This window comes from Schistocerca americana, chromosome 4 (assembly GCF_021461395.2).
Source record: "Schistocerca americana isolate TAMUIC-IGC-003095 chromosome 4, iqSchAmer2.1, whole genome shotgun sequence".
NCBI classification, from domain to species: domain Eukaryota; kingdom Metazoa; phylum Arthropoda; class Insecta; order Orthoptera; family Acrididae; genus Schistocerca; species Schistocerca americana.
Window position 1 is genome coordinate 524,818,069 of NC_060122.1, and position 20,246 is coordinate 524,838,314.

The 20,246-nt window shown below is 41.4% G+C and overlaps 1 protein-coding gene across 2 annotated transcripts in view; it reads left to right on the top strand.

The window, feature by feature from the left end:
- The window catches only part of LOC124612880, a 265,723-nt gene that overhangs the window by 189,611 nt on the left and 55,866 nt on the right, over positions 1–20,246 (top strand). For both annotated transcript variants that reach the window (XM_047141326.1, XM_047141327.1), the window contains exon 3: positions 16,126–16,208. In XM_047141326.1, coding sequence (XP_046997282.1) covers positions 16,126–16,208 — 83 coding nt within the window. The remainder of the gene's footprint in view (positions 1–16,125; positions 16,209–20,246) is intronic.

Sequence of the window (20,246 nt, forward strand, 5' to 3'; positions counted from 1 at the left end):
AAAGAATTTGTTTCTGTTCGTAGGCATGCGTCTATTCCTAAAGCTTTAAAGCGTACGGTACCTGGAAAACTAGGACTCAAAGAACTGTTATAAGGAAAGGATTGCTACTTCAAGATATGCAAGATAGTGAAGTAAACTGTGTGGAACAAAACCCCTGTAAACAGTGTATTTTTAAGAACTCCCGCAAAGAAAACAAAGCAGCCTAGTCCAGTCACAGATCTTGGTTCGCTCCAAATCGATGCAGTTCGTCAGTACACTTACGGATATTACCGCAGGAAATAATACCCCACGACAGCGAAGTTCCTAATTTCTTTGAAAGAAAGTGAACCTTTCTCAAGGGTGAAAACGTCACTTGAAATGGTGTTAAAAGTATGGGCTTTCTCTTTAAAAAGTTAGACGGACGACAACTGCTGCTCGAAAGAGCTCATGTTGTTGCGGCTCGTAGTATTTTCTTACATGAAACTGTAGGAAAGGATATACATTGAATTATATGGTTAGATGAAATCTGGGTTCACCCTGGGGAAGCAAACGATAAATGCTGGTCAGATGATGCTCCGAATAGCAGCGGTCATCAGCCAATGGGAAGAGGATCCCGGTTAATTGTGGCCCTTGCAGGTTCCTCAAACGGTTCTGTGCGTGAAGGACTTTTTGTTTTTCGATCGAGAAAAACCTGTAACTGTCATGAGGATGTGGACCACCTACGATTTCTCCAGTGATTTAGAAATCTGGTGCTGCAGTTTAGTTTTCCGACAGTGTTTGTAAGGGTTAATGCACTAATCATTCTGTGATATTAGACAAAACTCCAACAACTAGTGATCTCGAAGAAACTAAGGTGCAGTAGTTGCAGGCGAGAGAGCTTGCTGCAGACATGCGCATGACAAAGCTGCGGTTATAGTCACTTGTAAAACATAAGTCTGTGATGTCAAGGCTTACGTTCGAAATAATAAGTCTTTTACGATAACAGAAATGGAAAGGATGCTACGTGAAGGTTTTGTTACTGTAGGTGGAACCTCATGGAGGAGGAAAGTTAATCATGTTGGTAAGCTTACTAGAGAAGCACAGACTATAGACGGATTTATAAATGAGAATGACCAGCTACTGATTTCTTTTGACGACGACGACGGTTTTGGCGCCGATTCCTACAATAATGAAGAAAAACTGGATGGAATTGTGCTATTGACATCGTAAACTGGTGAGTGTAAATGTAACTGGAATTAATTCTTCCTCCATACAACCGAGTGGGCTATGAACATTTTTCTTTACTTCTTTTTACGATCGTTATGCTTAGGTTTACATTATTATACGATGTTTCATATGGAGCTATTACGTTAACAATTCAGAATGATCTCTCAGACACTGTCATGAACTTTAGTTGTTATTTATTTCCGGTTTTCATATACTGATGGCATAGGTTTACGTGGCCCCTGAACGGAGGATACCGGAAGCGGAAGCATGCGATCGGCTCGTAGCACATTGGCTGCTGAGACGAGCCCCACCACCTCCTTTCAGAACATCCAGCTTGCAGCTTTTTTTTTAAAAAAAAAAACAAACCCAACGGGTAATAAATTAATGCGTTGCACATGTGTCAAAGTTAATGGCGATTCGCTATATGGGCAACGTACAGCCTCTTCGCTCATTTTTGTAAATAATACTAACAATCACTACTCACAACAGCGCAGGCGAATCGACACTGTATTCACAACGGCTGCTTATCGTTAACGGTGCATAATACTGGTACATAGCTAATGTTGACAAAGACCATAAACATTCCACAGAGGTATGAAGTCAGCTGGACTTCCACTTATCACAGAGGATCCAAGTAAAAGTGCGCGATGAAAATCTTTTCTCCGTAGATTTTCTCTCCAGTGTTAGAAAAACGTTCTTTGCTGTGCTTGGGTATACAATATAATGCGACGGCTAATACACAAGGTGACTGTATCCTACATTTACAAAATATGCTTCGGGGCTATCAGTTGTCGGTGTGTGCTGTGGCAGCCGTCGCAGCCTCACAATCACAGTATAGCCAAGTACACGCCAGCTGTCTAGTAACGTGTTTCAGCGGCCTGGGGATAATGTTGATCCAACGACATTGTCAATTACAAGTGCTGTAGACACGTGAATAATCGAGATAAGACCGTGGATCAATGGACACATGTCACCTGGTCGTATGCATCAAGTTTCTTGTTGTGGAAGGGCTATGGCTGCGTCCGGATACGACGTCTTCCAGGTGTTCGAAACGTGCAGCACGCCTCGGACGCTGGTCGGTTGAGGGTAGTATTGTGTTATGAGGGACATTCACCTGAGCCGCGCTGGCCGGGGTGGTCTAGCGGTTCTAGGCGCTACAGTCTGGAACCGCGTGACCGCTACGGTCGCAGGTTCGAATCCTGCCTCGGGCATGGATGTGTGTGATGTCCTTAGGTTGGCCAGGTTTAAGTAGTTCTAAGTCTAGGGAACTGGTGACCTCAGGTGTTAAGTCCCATAGTGCTTAGAGCCATTTGAACCATTTTGTGCTCTGCCTAGCATTAAAGCCTGACGTTAGTTCCACCACAGTTCGCCGCCTGTCCTGTTTTACCAGTCTACGGCTTCGACATCTGTAATGAGTATTGGCCGCCCAACTCCACGACGTATAGATGTGGTTTCATCTATATTTCGCCACGTGTTAAAAACACTCACCACAGCACTCCTCGAACACCCAAGTCGGCAAGTTTCTGGAATTTTCATGCTTATGGGGCGGCGGGTAAATAATCAAATAGTCGTTATTTCATTATGTCGTTGTAAAAAGACACTTAAACTGTATGTGTGTGCTACACAGCTACCTTCGCCGCTTACAAGAGTTTGAAAACTATATCTGGGGTCAGCCAAAAAGCGATGGAGAAAGTACTAGCCATAATTTCCAGTCTGGAAGCCCACATTACTCTTTCTAGTAACGGAAAGAAAATGTTCCTATTTGCTATTTACTGCAGCAGGATCAGGAACTATGACTGTAAAGAAAAGTTCTGAGTTTTAAGTGGCTGATATATTCTGTAATAGATCACGGGTAGCAAATATAGTAATATCCCTAATAATAATAATAATAATAATAATAATAATAATACAGGAGTCATACCACACAATATCCACCAGTACATCAATGCAATACAGCTACATCCAAACATATATATACAACTACAGAAATCCGTAATTATTGATACATGTTCAATTACCCGAAAGTTCCTAAATGCAATATAACACATACCGTACAGTTAAAAGGAAGTGACGCTTGATCAAGGTCCGCGTCACTCCATTTTTAACCGGACTTAACGTCTGAGAAAGTGAAGGAAATAATAATAATATCCCTATAAAAGCAGCACTATTAACAGTTCATAGGCGACGGGAAGTTCCAAATAAAATGGTCTATCACCAAAAAGAATTGCTCGCCTTAAAAAGGGAAATAATCTCGCCACTTTCCACGCGAGTTCGTCGACATTGCAGGAGGCACACAAACAGTTACTTGCGTGACATCTAAGCGATCAAGGATGGTGTACAGTCCTCACGAGCTGACTTCCTACTTTTACCGAAAACCCGTTCAAGTCTGCCCAGCTTTGATGTTATCCGAGATACGACGTACACAGGAGTTTGACTGGCGCGAAAAGATTGACATCTCGGTGCAAAGTGTCCCTCCACTGCCCCTCTGGCTGTGTTTATATAGGGTAGCAGCGGACCGCCAAACGGAACATCTGCTATGAACGGCCCCCGGCGCAGGTAGCTCTGTCGTTTCACTATTTACGATCTTCTCAATTTTTATATAAATATAATTAAGTTTGATTTAGTTAATGAGAAGGTTTTAGCTCGATTGCGTTTAAACTTTGCCAGCTAGAATTTTTAGCGTAGAACCATCAGTAGACCCAGTAGACCATAACATCTTAACTGCCACTTTAAAATTCCTTGTAACCACTAACCACTGTTATTTACAATACAATTTTGTAAGTTGGTACGGCGGTATTATTCCACGTATGAAATCGAGTGCTGTAATCAGAACTTTCTATTACAAATACAAGTGATATTCAGTCTACCACGAATAAGGACGTTTTCGTTCCAAATTTGGTTTTTAGTGAATAACTTGAGAAGTAATAGAGGTAGCTTATTGGTGTCACAAATGTAGTGAGTTAAATATGAAACTCACTCTGCATGCGAATTTTCAGCTTTCTGAGTCTAATATTTAGCGGCTTCAATTTTTCGTAAAACCGCTGAATTTAACCAACTTGCTTTGATCAAGTTGAGACTTGTAATTTTTAACTGTGAAGTACATTTGCATATTCTAAACAATTCTTGGCTCTGTAGTTTTATTATTCAGCTTCACACTTTTTTTAAATCGTAAAGTTTCCTTAACGTATACATTTGATCAACCTGAGACATTACAACGTTAACGTTAGTATAGGCCTATGCGTCCTTGGAGTCTTTCACGGTGGCATATGTGGAATAAAATCTCGGTTCTTAAGCTACTTTAATTCGAATAAAATTTTCGGTCTGACTGACAGTCAGTCGTTTTGCTCCTGACGACGCTGGCGGAGATGGCCACCGAAAACTTGAGAATTTTATTCGAACTGATGTAGCTTGAAAACCAAGATGATTTTATTCAGCATTAATAGACTGTAGCACACATTGACAAAGTTTGGAAAAGTTATTTTAATTTTTAATTCCACTCTTAGATTATGGTGCATTCCTTTGTACGATGAGCACAGGAAATTATGATAGCATGACGCTGGTGGCAGTGAAGTCGGGTAAGCCCAGCACACTCACTCGCCTCTGTACCCCGTATAATGATACAGCTTGTTTCGCCTAATGCCGAGCCTCTGAGCCATCACAATCTGCCCCACGCTCACAGATACTACATGCACCGTACGTGTGTTTGACTAGCAGTCATTACTCACCTGGAAAGAAGAGAGATTGGATTTAACGTCACGTCAACATCGAGGTCGTTAGAGATGGAGCACAAGATCGGATTTTTTCAAGGATAGGGAAGGAAATCGGCCATGACCTTTCAAAGGAACCATCCCTGCATTTGCCTGAGCGACTTAGGGAAATCACGGAAAACCTAAATCTGAATGGCAGGACGTGAGTTTGAAGTGTCGTCCTCCTGAATGCGAGTCCAGAATGCTAACCACTGCACCTCCTCGCTCAATATCGACAGTAGGTTGGTGGTCATAATGTTTTGGCTGATCAATGTGTTTATGGAAGTACATTCAGTGGTATATGTGCATACTGTCTGCAAACTTTTGTTCGGAATAGAGTTGTTAGTGAAGAAGTATTAAAGTAAAATGTCATACTTCACATAGGAGTTATACTGTATGAACAGCGAAAATGGTGTAAGAGAAAATCCTTTTCTTTCCCTTTCATCATTTTGTGTGGGGTGTGTACAATAAAAAGTCTCGTATACGTTTTAAATTATGTTTATACACTGCTGGCCACCGTAAATGCAACACCAAGAACGACAAGAGGTAGCACAACAAGATTTATTTTGTAGATAACATGTTGACCAAGTATCAAATGATTACGTTTACAGACGTCTGTGACATGTGGTTCCTGCCAGAATCAGTAGCCAGAGTAGCCGCCATTGTTGGAGATCACCGCTGCCACACGTCTCGGCATTGAGTCAAAGAGACGTTGGAAGTGTTCCTGGGGTACAGCAGCCCAAGCAGCTTCCACACGTTGCCAAAGATCATCTGGTGTGGCAGCTGGGGATGTAATCTGGGTCACTCGTTGAGCAACCATGGACCACATGTTTTATATCGGCGAAAGATCCGGAGAGCGAGCCGGCCAGGGAAGCACTTCAATCTGGTTATTGACGAAGAACCTTTGGACAATGCGTGCCACGTGTGGTCGCGCATTATCCTGTTGAAATATGGCTGTGGCCGAGCCCTGAAGGTAAGGAAGGACAACTGGCTCCAGCACCTCGGATATGTAGCGCCGGCCATTTAAAGTACCGGCAATGCGTACTAGAGGCATGCGAGAGTAATATCCAATACCGCCCCATACCATAATAACCGGTGCAAGACCAGTGTGGCGGTGCATAATGTAGCTGTCCAGCATCCTCTCTCCACGGTGTCTCCACACTCGAATCCGACCATCGTGGTGCTGCAGACAGAAGCGTGCCTCGTCAGTAAAGACAACGTCATTCCATTCTGCCGTCCACATCCGTCTGTCATCACACCATTGGCGACGGAGACGTCTGTGGTTCTGCGTCAATGGTAGACGAAGCAATGGACGTCTTGCGGACAGACCACTCTGCTGTAAACGGCGTCGAATGGTACGCGCAGACACTGGATGATGCGTTACAGACGCAATGTGCTGTGCTATGGTTCGGGATGTCACTGAGCGATCCGTCACTGCCATGGGCACAATTTGCCTATCAGCACGTGCAGTGGTGCACCGAGGTGAATGCGATCGACCACGTCGGTCCGTCGTACCCTCCTGCATCCAACGGTCACATATCCGCATTACAGTTGTTTGGTTTCGTCCAACACGACTAACGATTTCTCTGTATGATAATCCACAATCTCGGTAAGCCACTATCCTTCCTCTGTCGAACTCGGATACTTGATCAAAAGATGTTCGCTGTTGTCTACGAGGCATAACTGATCGTCTTGTGAAACAACCACAAGGTAAACACACGTGCCGAACGTACACTCGTCGAAATCGCCAAGCCTTAAATGGCGCTATGAGGTGGCGCCACGGGCGCGCGTGATGTGCGTCTGCGCTGAAATTCTAATCAGTTGCATATCTCATCGCTGCAAACCCATGGTGTAACATTCACTTGAATCGGATGCTTCCTTCAGGGTGTTGCATTTACGGTGGCCAGCAGTGTACTTGGTTGCAAATCACTAAGTGCTCTCATTCTCAACTACTGGTTGACTACACTCGTAGTCTGGCTGTTTGTGCATCGTGAGCACAACGTTTTCACCACCACCACCACCACCTCTTTGACAGGTAGCTATGTCTTAACCCAACACTGGTTCTTTCCAGACAGTAAGTGACATGTGCACTAAGTTTCTTTGAAACGATCCATTGATTTAGGGGAATATGTGGAACATATACACTTACATCCTCTTTTATAATACATATGGATGACACGAACGTGCTGTCTGCTGTTGACTCTCATTTACTCTCGCTGCTGACTCGCCGTTGACTCATGGCAGCAGTATATACCGTATATGTCTGATTTGCTTAGTTGTTGCTGTTAACTTTTTCTGTCTACCACATTATCAAGATTTGCACTCTCTCAAGAATTTTGAAACTCTCTAATTTCTGTGTATACAGAGCCCAAAAACATTGTTTTCATGTATGAGACAAGCACTGTGTCTAGCGTTGCCTGGAAAGTAATAGCCGGCCGCGGTGGTCTAGCGGTTCTAGGCGCTCAGTCCGGAACCGCGCGACTGCTACGGTCGCAGGTTCGAATCCTGCCTCGGGCATGGATGTGTGTGATGTCCTTAGGTTAGTTAGGTTTAAGTAGTTCTAAGTGATAGGGGATTGATGACCACCGATGTTAAGTCCCATAGTGCTCAGAGCCATTTGAACCATTTTGGAAAGTAATAATGTGGAGGTTCCGATCGCTGCAAGCGCTGTGACCTGTTCCACGGACTCGTAAAGGTGGCAGAATAGACGAGTAAGGAGTGGCTTTGGAAAGAACTGAGAATCTCGTTGTACAGCTTAGTAGTACCAGTACATCTGCTGACCAGTTCAGACACTGTTTTCGACGTCAGTCCAGCAACTAGCTTATCCAGTCTGCCCTCTATGGGACACTGAACCTCAATCGCTCTCTTTTTCTGGTGAAGCGTGGGTGCATGTGTTGGGCTACCTGAACTCCCAGAACAGTCGGATACTGGAGTCCTCAGAAGTCTCACTAGTTACGCCGCGAGTTTTTGTGTCCTGTGAAAAAGAATTGAGGTGTTCAATGATCGCAATAACAATTGTTGGACCAATCCTTTTTCATCGAAATATAACTTCCGACAGATATGTGAACAAAATATTGACACTTTTTTTCAGAAAACTAACAACTAACGGAAAGAATTGTGGTTATTTCATGAAAGAAAATGCAGGAGCATATACTGCTAATGACAGTATTAGGAGATTCTCTTGATTATAGGGTCTATTACGAGATGTTTTCGATGTCCGCAGTGCTAAATGGCGGAAGGCATTTCTCATACTTGTTTCCAAATCCGTTAACACGCCTACAATCGATATGCCACCTACCTGAGTACAAGGAACAGGCCGTAACGTATGCGGCAGTCGTAGCCTGCCTTCCCGGTACTGGTTCCCACGCAACGCTGGGGACAGCGTTTGCGTCGCGGGTGGAACCGCTAGAACTTAACTCATTCACTTTTCAGTGACAGCTGTAAGCAAATAGTCCCGTGCTGTTGCTGCACATGTCATCTCTGGCTATTTGATAATTTACTGCGCATCTTCTGAATTTTTATAGCGTTGCTCCCTGAAAGTTTCAGAGCGAGCTACTCACCTTGAGCTTCAATAGCAGGGGAGGTTTTCTGCCAATACTTCGTTTCTAATTTGTGATAACGATATCATAAATGACTGAGGAATTCAGATCAGCGACTTCGATTTGTGCCTAGTAAATGCTTTAATGTAAGTGGAGGATAAGAGCGGCTTATTACGATCTTTTGTAACCCCGTATTTGAAAACTCTGATAAGATGACATGCTTCTCGTATGTGGATTGTCATATCTCCATCGGGAATTTCCCAGTTGTATGAAACTTTTACCACCGGTAGAAGAAGATTAATAGACATTCTGGACAATGGGCGGAGGACAAAAGGCATTCTGCACAAAATTTAACTTCCGATAATTGGGTTGCCTACATGCAAGGGCCAACAAATGACGCCATCCTTCCTTTCCCAAGCCAAGTACTACATTCCTAAGCCACAACCCCTCCCCCCCCCCCCCCTTTGCCCCCACTCCTTCGCCTCTGCCCTTCCTTCTTTTCTGTGTAGTTTCTAGTAAACAGACTAACTGAAGAGCTTCTAAGCCAATTGTGTTACATGTATTTACCCTTCCATAGCTCAGTACTTAAAGGCCATCTCAGCACGTCTGATCACATTTATCAGCTCCTCCTTAAGCCACGCCGCTTCCGCTCTTTCCTGTTTTATTTCTTGGAAACAAGCTAATAAGAGAGCTTTCTGCTTCAAGGATGGGCGTGTCATTAGATCATTCACCACCAATAGCGATGGAAATAGCTTCACCTCTGCACGTGATAGTCTGCCATGAATATACTTTGCTTCTCTGGATGCAGCTAAGTCCTTGCACATACAATCTCTGAAAACTACTCCTCGATATTCTCTAGGCAACTGGATACGTGCATAAAGAAGATGGAATATATCCCCCCAAGTTCAGACAAGCATGATGGGTACGGATCGCAACTCGAGGTATGTAGCTCAGTACATTACGGAAGTTTTTTGATAAATTATCGTAACACGTCCACGATCATTGTGTTACAATTCCAGTTCCATGATACATCTAAAACATGTAGGCTACAGTAATACATTTACAATATGTAGGTTACAATTACAGTTTACGTCTTTTCAATACCTACAACATATAGATCATAATTTGAGCACATTACATCCGCAACCATATTTTACCGCTGTATCAGTTTTAAATCAACTTCTGCTGCCCACACAGCTGATGACAAGCCATGTCTTCTCGAAAATGATCACACGCTACAGTGCTCACTTTACCATCGAGTATGAAGGGTTAATCATATTTTGCCGATAATGCCAATTTACATTGCTTTATAGTAGAAAGTTTGTGTAACTTGGATCGAATTACATACCGAACAGTCGATTTAGCAACGCTGTTTAATACACATTCTCAGTAATCATCAGTGCTTTGCTGATAAGTGTTTCACACCTATTCCTCTACTCATTACTCATTGTATTTTAGTTTCGGGAGCACACAGCTTTGACCTTAGTACTATAAATTGTGTAATAATGTCCCCGATAATTCATCTTCCAGTAAATCCACATTTTTTTATTGGCAGATGGAATGTTATAAATGCTATTGTCGTGATAACTTGAAATGAGAAACCACCTATGCACATCACTTTTAGTGACATCTGAAATATGTGTGTCTGTGGAACACATTCTATCATTATTCACTTCAAATTTCTTTTAGATATACCCATAATAGAAATCGGCTAAAAGCCTCCTAGAAATATCTAAAATACATTTTCCTACAGCTGTGGGTTTGTCAAAAAGAATTTTAATTCTACTTAATTTAATAGCAACCAAAGCTTCCTGAAATACGACATTATACTTAAAATTCATTCTTGCAGTCAGAGCAGCAGCCCAATATCTATCTTCACAATTGTTACTTGCTACATGTTTTCTGCATAGTTTTGCCAAAGAAACACTTTTATTAATTTTAAAAAAAGAATCTTTTCTAATTATTTTTGTGAATTCAGCTGTTTTTCAGCTTTTATATCGATATAGGCTTAATCTGTCGAGATTGCTGGAATGACAATATCCGGGTAATTTTGCTTAGAATAAGAATATTTTTGAGACACTGCTTTAAATTTCTGTAATGAAATCAGCTTCTTTAAAACTCAGGGCTTATTGATGCATGACGATGTACCATTTTCTCTGGAAATAGTGGTAGATTGGAGTGAAGTTCATGGATATTTTGTGGATCTCCAAGATTTACTTCTAAATTGTAACATATGTCCGAATCATCCAATGTGCTCGTTGCATCAAAACCACCCACAGACAGCCATTCAAAATCAGAGAGGTAGATTTGCATCATTGCCCAGTTGTAGAGACTATTGACATCAACGTATATAAGTTTAACTACTATTCTCATTATTATCAACCATAAAATTGTTGTTTACAATAGCACGTCTACTCAAACACCGAAAATACCACCTCTGACGCCATACTCAACAAAATGTGATTGTTCTTTGTCCGTAATAGGTTACAATTTTGCAATAGTAGTTTCCAGCAAAGCAACCAATGCTGTACCAGGTGAAGTGAAATAGCGGGTAAGATCCAGTTCGTATGTTTTGAGACAAATTGCGCGGAAATTTTCACAGACATTGGCAAACAGCAAGACATCGGTTTTCTAATATAGGTCGAAATAATCTCCTAATGTCTTAACGTCAAATTTACAACACAACTTGCACACTCTTTGATTTTCATGTTCTTCGATAGTGTTCCGCCAGTCAGCAAGCTTCTGAATGCCTAGTTGTCAGCAACTGTTCATCCAAAAATACGTATTCGTCGGTTACTTATTCATATGGAAACACGCCCATGTTATTGATCAAGTGAAACTGTTCACTGTCGAGAAAATATTTTATATGTATGGTTCAAATGCCTCTGAGCACTATGGGACTTAACATCTGTGGTCATCAGACCCCTAGAACTTAGAACTACTTAAACCTAACTAACCTAAGGACATCACACACATTCATACCCTAGGCAGGATTCGAATCTGTGACCGTAGCGTTCACGCGGTTCCAGACTGAAGCGCCTAGAACCGCACGGCCACACCGGCCGGCTTATATGTGTGAAACAGATCTATTGAGAGTTCGTTACTTGCATGCCTGGAATTTGTACGTACTATGGATGTCTCAGACGCTAAGCGACAGTTTTGAATCGCTTATTATCGGCGCGACAGTCTTTGATCAGAACTGCTGTGTCGCTGGAAGATGTGCCTGTTTTCGTCATCGCTGCTGGGCAGCGAGGAGCGCGAGGGTACAGTGGTGAAAGAGACGCCGAGAAGAGGAGTCGTGGCAATATAGACGTAAAGTTAAGTGCATCTGTGTTTAAATAAAATGATCTGTATTTGAATATTGTGAAACAGACGAGAAGGATTTCGTTAGTGATTAAGAATGAAAAGAGTATGAAGAGGAATTGAAGGTAATATTTTTATTTATTGGCACTGCAGTAGCATAGTTAGGATTCATTGGTGAATGAGGTATCCATATCACGGAACTTCAGAATTTTCATTAAAGATTGAGTAATTTTCGCTGTAAGGTATTTTTCATTTTAATTAATGATTTGTCCAACATTTGTGAGAGTAAGGATTTATTATTATTGTTGTGCTTTGTCAATATTAATGAGTGTTATAACATGAATTGCTTACAAATAATAATGTATCAGAAGTTTAAAAACAGTTTGCTAGAGGAATATTTAAAAAAATGGCTCTGAGCACTATAGGACTTAACATCTGAGGTCATCAGTCCCCTAGAACTTAGAACTACTTAAACCTAACTAACCTAAGGGCATCACACACATCCATGCCCGAGGCAGGATTCGGACCTGCGACCGTAGAAAGATTATGAGACAGAGCCAATTTCATGCTGCTGTCCTGAAATCAGATATATTCCGTTTCCCTAGAAGTCAGAAATGCACAGTCACCCAAAGCTATAGAACAGCAAAGTTATAACCAACCAACCAAGCCAACATGAAATCCCAAGTCACACGAAAAGAATTGTTTTAAAGGAAACTTTCATATGCTTTTTTCCCTTAACTCATCAAGTTGAGGAGCATTTTTCTCGAGGATACCCCAGAAAGTTGAAGGATTCTACAAACTAAAATTTTATCCCACAGTGATTTTCTACTGCGCTAGTTGTAGTAGGTATTTAGTACTGTTCCACGTTTTTACAGTCACATAAACGTGGGCTGGGTTTATTTTCATCGTTTTATTATGCTCAGTTTCTTCTGTTTCTTCGCATAGGTTCATAATTATAAAATGAGCATCATAATTTGTCAGAATTTGAAACACTACTGTCATTGTAAAATTGGGCCTGTAACTGAAACTACAGCTAGCATATGCAACTCCTCAAAATCTGCCAGTAAAATAATAATTGTCTCTGTGTTTCACATCAGTTTTCTCGGAGCATTCCTTAAAGATACGACAAATTTCAACTGCTGGGAACGCTACATTCTCTTTTAGGCTAATATTCATCTCTTTGTTCACAACAAGTAATTTTTCACGTGCTCAGAAATCAGTTAAGCGTGTTTACTAACCCATTCGGTACCGTCAGAACCTTGGTGCAGCTGAAACTCTAGATATCTTCACTGTAACTACGGGGCACGTAAAATCAGTGCTGTTTGGTTTATGGACATGAATTTCGTCAGTAGCACTCGGGCGCAGTAAGCGTTAGATTTCTACACATGACAAATGATAGCTTTAATTGCTTATTATAATTTTCGGATTTGAATGTGAACAGCGCGCTAAATGTGCAGCAAATTTCTCTTCAGAATGAAAATAGCCCAAAAAGCGCTCACATACCACAACTGAATAACAATAAGCAGTAAATCTATCTGTACTTACCTTTCTAGAATCGCTGTTCTTCCTGCCACTACACTTCGCTGACTGAAACTGTGTCTAACTTCCATTATCCATTTCTGTTTTCAGGTAATCGTACTTAACCACCTTAATAAAGGATCTCATAGTAATATAACAAATTAAAACTTCGCCACATTTGTGCTAGACAGAGAAATTTTGACTCTGTACTACTGTTAATAATGACTAAACAACGTGGGAAAATTAAGGCATGAGACTAAAGATTTTAATCCCTACATCGAGTTATGTAAACGGTATAGCTAAAACATCATTAACGTACACATGAGTATCAACAAAAAATTTTATTGTACGTTTTCGAACTGTTTAGATGCCGTACTGTTATGGTAAACCGTTGTGAAGGTGGGGGGGGGGGGGGGGAGGGGGGGAGAAATGAAAGGGAAAGGAAATGACGATTGATGACAGCTGCATTGGGAAGTTACACAGAATCAGCGGCGACGAGTGAAAATGTGTGCTGGAGATGTCCTGCTTACTAGGCAGTTGCGTTAACCACTGCGCCGCCCCAAACACAGTAATTATAGCTCTCCGCGGACTACCTGGGCATACCTCTCGGCCGACCCACATTCCCGTCTAGCGCCACCTATCCGCAGTTCTTGTCCATGTCCTCCATACCCGCTACTTCCATATTCCCGCAGGAGGTCGTACGTACTTGTGCATCCGCACTGAAGAAGATGGATTCTTGCCCATCGAGGCGAATCAGTTAGATGATGCGTTGTTCTCATCCGTGCATATTTACTACACCTGCGTTTCTTTGTCCTTCATTTTACGTATTCTAACCTTTGGTATTATAATTTGTTCACTATGCTCCCTCTCCTAGCACCCGTTTGACTCTTCCTGTCTGTCTTATCGATATCTCACTAGCATCACGCCAGTACTTTCCATAAACTTCTTTCTTCATCTATTCTTTCTATTACCTCCCCATTTCCAGCTACGCCCATCTTTTTGAACAGTTGTCTCTAGACCGCATTTAAAATGTGTAAGATTTATTCTATGCTGTTGTTTCATGGTCTAGCCTACACTTCGCTTTAATATGCTGCCATGCTTGGTGCACACAATTTCAGTGACTTATTCATTAATTTCCTATGTCATATTTACTAACTCTGAAATGTTTTTGTTGAAGAGCGCTCTTCACCTGTGTCAAGCCACTTCAGTATCTTGTTTGATCTTGATTCGAAGAATCTTTTCATTTCGTCATGTACAGCCTTCCCACATTTTTATGGTTAGCGGGTCGCCATTATTGTTTCTGTTACTCTACAGCACTTTCGTCTTTGCTTTGTTTTTCCGCACGTCAGTAGGTCAAATTATGCACCAGTATGGTATCCATTCCACTCAACTATTTTATTAGGTGTTCCTTAATTCTGACACGCCATGTGACTTCCTTGGAACTTTTATTCATAACTGGAAATTGTCATTGTCTGCCATCGTTGCTTTTTCGACTTTGTATAAGTATGGTGATAAGCTTCAACAGTTAGTGTATGTATATAACGTACAGAGGGCATAGCAAAAAATAAAAAAAAAGCATCAAAACAAAATGCGTATGATAAAATCTGACATAAATGCCCTAGACGAAAAGTAACCTACGGTGAGGCCCGTTCGGTTGGCCGTGCGGTCTTGCACGGTTTTTCGGACGGGAAGGAGCGCCTGGTCCCCGGTATGAATCCGCCAGGCGGATTTGTGTTGTGCTCCGGTGATCCGGCCAGTCTGTGGATGGTTTTTAGGCGGTTTTCCATCTGCCTCGGCGAATGTGGGCTGGTTCCCCTTATTCCGCCTCAGTTACACTATGCCGGCGATTGCTGCGCAAACAAGTTCTCCACGTACCCGTGCACCACCATTACTCTACCACGCAAACATAGGGGTTACACTCGTCGGGTGTGAGACATTCCCTGGGGGGTCCACCGGGGCCCGAACCGCACAATAACCCTGGGTTCGGTGTGGAGCGGCGGAGGGGTGAAATGGACTGCGATAGTCGTCGTGGGGTTGTGGACCACTGCGGCTGCGGCGGGGACAGAGCCTCTCCGTCGTTTCTAGATTCCCGGTTAACATACAATACAATACATACAACCTACGATGAGAGCTTCATTATTTGCACAAAAGACAAGAACACGAAAGAGGTGAAAGTAAGCATTTTTTAGAACTATCATCGCTGAAAAAAGAACTCTTAAGTTCTTAATGAAAACATCTTGTTTGTGGTATACAGAGGCAAGTGGCGAAAAGAAAGTGGTTCGTGACTGATGTATGCTTGAAAGTAGTAGGAAACAGTTCACAGACCCAACTTCTTGTAAGGTAAGTTATCTTTACTTTTCCAGAGTGTACCATTGTGCTTAATGTTAAGAGAGAAACTTTATAATATAGGTGGCAAGACAGATATGGTTAACAAATGTAGACAAATTCATTCAGAATCAGGGCAATATCTCCAGAGGACATAACGATATTAAACTGCCACACAACTCGGTTCCATAATTATTGCTTCTAAAAACTGTCCAGAAACTTTCACTGACTCTTAAAAAGCATTCACAACCTAATACATTTCTATATTAAAGGGTCAGAAACCAATCGCTATTTTAAATACAGAGCACTATTTTTCGCTTTCTGTCGACAGGTTTTTCATTTTCGTAAATGCATGCCATTTTTGTGAAATCTGTTGTTTTAATTTTAAGCATGTATGCAATTTTCGATCAGTTAGTAAGAAATGGGGTCAGCCAAACCCGCAGAATATACCTGGATTTTCTCTGCAGAGGGCTACGAAGCTAATTAGAACTAGTTTCCTCCTGTTGCAGTTCCCGTGTCGCTGCGGTCAATTCCAGTGATAGTGCCGACCAATGGGACAAACGGATCGCTGTGGCGCACATCTCTCCAACAGGTGAGTTCAGCAAGAAAGCAGCAGTTCTCTGTTATGACGTCTTTCGATACCCTTGAGCTACCCATAAATGTGAAAGCTCAGTTAGACATATTCCTGTTTACAGAGGTTAACATTTTCCAGTTTACTGGTGAAGTACTGCAGTAGGGCATCGATTATCCGAGTAACTGAAAGAGTTCCGGTCGGGAAATTCAAATTTCGCGCGCGCCATGTAGAAGTTTCGCTGGCGCTGGTTGGCCAGTTTGACGTTTTCCAGCTCCCTGTGAACCATCGTTGTTGTGTTACTATGTTGCCGTCTGAACCGTCTCATTTGACTCATCGGGCTATTGTCGTACCTTTCGCAATGATGACTAAAAGTAAACACTTTTTTTTTAGAGTTCCCAATAAACTTAAAATAATACGCGAGCCGAAGAAAGGAGCTAGTGCATCAATCACAGTTCGGGAACATGAAGCTGGAAGCGCAACAGTACAGATTTACTGAAAATAACAATGATGCTGTGACAAAATTTGTGATCGTGCTTTCCAGTGAAGATTGATGACTTCTACAGAAAAATGGTGAAGATGGCAGAAAACCAGGATTGAGACTCACCAGAAATCTTGGAGTAAGCTCCTTCCTTCCGATGAGTCTGTCACTGCTCTAGGAAGCCACCCAACAATCAATTTGTATCTCAAGCGTTTGGGCTGATTTAAGAATCTTCGGGACTTGAAGAGCATGATCAGGACTAACTCGAATGTGATACTGGTGATATCAGCTATTAGTTATTGACGGACGATGAAATACTAATTGCCAATGTTATCCACGGCGAAGAAGAGCCAGGCGACGATTGTGCTAAAGAAGGACCACGCAGAGTGTAAGTTTCTCATCGCTTTGACGCGACTATGAAGTGATTAGGATAAAACGAAGAATAAGATACTGCCCAATCGATGTTCTTAAACCATTTGCGAGTCTCAGTTCTGAAGTAAAAACAAATTTTTGATTTCTTTTTCTGAACTGTAGACTCATTTTAGTGGCCACTTCGAGGTTTTCAATCTAGGCTTGGTAGCCAGTTTTCTGTGTCGTTTGTTACATGAGCGATACAAAACGTATCTCACAGTGTTTAGTTCAGTGTTTCTTTGTTTCTTATTTATACGAACACGGGCACAACACAGTGGCGTATACTGGGATTTTTATTTGGGTATCACTAGGCGTATCAGATACGGACAATAAGGTATTGTTGATTAAATGTTAACTTCACGAGCAGTACATTGAAACTGATTTTTTTTTAAGAAGATGTAATACAACATAATCTAAACAACAGTTACAAAAGGAAAAATAAACACTTTACCATACCTGTTACTATATTTTATCATAAGTGTTTACTCGTATGTATAATGATTTCGAGCCATCTTTCTTTGTGGGTAATCTGCATTGTCATACTATCAGAAAAAGAGTCCTCGTTGTGTTTTCTCACCAAAACATGTATGTCTTTTCGAAAGATAGAGAGGCCCTGTTTGTCAGACGAATTTGTCCTCGTGTTGCTCCTAAGTAAGATTTAAATCGTATCAAGGCTGAAAAACTCCTTTCTGCACTTACAGAAGAAAATGTTAACATCAGTTCACATAGTCTGTAAACTTCAATGTGCATAACATCAAGTGAATTTGAGTTCATGTAATTTGCAATGATTTAAACAGGCTTGTTAGGAAGTTCTTCAGTTCATTTTTCAAAGACAGTGTACTGAAATACGACACATATGGTTCTCTCGTTCACAAAATACATTTGTGGGAAAATTTTTATAGTAACTCAAAAAATGCTTAGAATTCAGTAACGCCATAAATTTCAACGTTTTTGTGATTCAAATCTTAATTTAGTTAGAGCTATTAATGTGTCCAGAACTTGGCAGAACGTTCTTAAGTACGAAGAATGGGTTTGATCTTCAGAACAGTCTCCCTTTCTAGACCTTTCTTCGTTCTCTTCATCAACAATGCTCATAGTTTCTGACCATAGTTATTAAAATCCTGTGCTTCTAATATTTTGCAGTGTGGTAATAAATTCGTTTACCTTTCCTCACAGTGACAGATGTCCATGCTCTTGTTTCATAATATTTCAAAAAGAATATCTGAAAATTCACAAAGCCTGAAGCCGTGCTGGCCTCTTCGCTGAACTACTTCCAGGATTCTTCTGCCACTGAACTAAAGAAATTAGTGAGTTCTATAGTTACGACCTGTGCTTAAAAGCCTAGAACCAAAATTCCATCGTGTAGCTGTGACAAATGGCATTTTTTCTTTTCAGTGAAGTCTGTAAGAGCAATCTGTACGTGAAGTGAAATGTGAGAAAAAAGTGAGAAGACCGTTAAGAGAAATAAAGAATTGTATGGTTTTCTTAAAAAAATTCATGGGCAGGGAAAGTATGAGATTAAGTCTGTGACTGTAACAGTGGATGAAGGTAGCAGCAGGACACACGGTTTTCATTAAAGTCTAAGTCCAGAAATATGTCCAGCCATTACTGCGGTAACATCGAAAGTTTCAGTAACAGTTTTGCGCCGGAGTGGCCGAACGGTTCTAGGTGCTACAGTCTGGAACCGCGCGACCACTACCGTCGCAGGTTCGAATCTTGCCTCGGGCATGGATGTGTGTGATGGCCTTAGATTAGTTAGGTTTAAGTAGTTCTAAGTTCTAGGGGACTGATGACCTCAGAAGTTAAGTCCAATAGTGCTCAGAAACATTTGAACCATTTGATTTTGAGTAACAATTTTATTGAACATTCTAAGTCATACATAGTCTTTTTTACATATTGAAATAAACCACTGGCTGTTCGGTCAGAAATTACATTTGTTAAATGTAGAAATCGTTCTTTGCAATTGCCTTAGCCATCATCACAGCATAGAATAGTACACTTTAGGCATTTATTGGTGGCATCAGATGTTTCACGGAGCATGAGTCCAAAAAAGTAGCCCTATTAGTATCTGATTTAATCTTACCTCTAACAACACTGGGCACAGCACGGGTTCATTCATTCTATATAAGAGCCGAGGTGAATTTGAAAACGGTAGCTGTCTTTAAATGCTGAGACAGTGCTACATCATAATTAGCCAGACACTGTAGCAGTTCTATGTTACTGCCTTTAGTTAATGACTCCGCACTTTCATCGTGACCTCTAAAAGAGCATTCTTATTTGCAGGAAGTATCATTGGGTCAAACAATCTTTTCAATATATTTCTATTTTCTTTAACCTCTTCATTGTGCAAACGGTCAGCAATTTTTTTCTGACCCTTTAAAAATGGTCTACCAAGTTTTTAATGCTGTAAAAGATTTAATGGGCGTTGATGATCCCTGTTTTGTGCTTTAAAAAAATTTTATGCGTTTTTAATCTCTTATACTCGTCCTAAGCTGTGATTAAATGAGGTAAATTTTAGTAATCCGTCGTATTCCAAGGCGTTTTCTCAGTTGCAAAAAGGAAGCACAGTCAGCAATAATGTTCATTTAGTTCACATGAACCTGACAGCCACATAAACTTATAATAACATAATGCTGATGCATCTGTTTGGGTTGATTTTAACTACACGGCACTTCCGAATGCTGATGCATCTGTTTGGGGCTGATCGTAACTACACGGCACTTCCGTTCGTCGAGCAGAGCGTCAAGTTGTCCCTGCCGCTCGCACTACTTTACTATCACCAACTCGTATTTCAACTGCAAGAATGGCGTTTTCAATATTTGTTCTATTACACATTGTAGATCCATTTCGAAGAATTAGCGCTAGTCACAATACTAATACATCTCTTTAAAATCGTAACAACGCACAAACACGCTCTTTATTGGTTTTAACTACATATGCAATACAGAGTTGCAAAACCCCGTCGTCTCCGTTCGGCACATTTCGGAGACGGTTGTGTGTGTATGACAACGTGCGATTCCAAAGCCTTGGCGTGCTGATTCCTGCATTCTCCGCATCACTCATCTCCCGTACCGTAGTGAAGACTGCTGCAGTAAGCCTCCGGAGCTCTATTCTCCCCTCTGTTCGATGGTGGAGGAAGAGACATATTTCACCATACGCGCTGATTC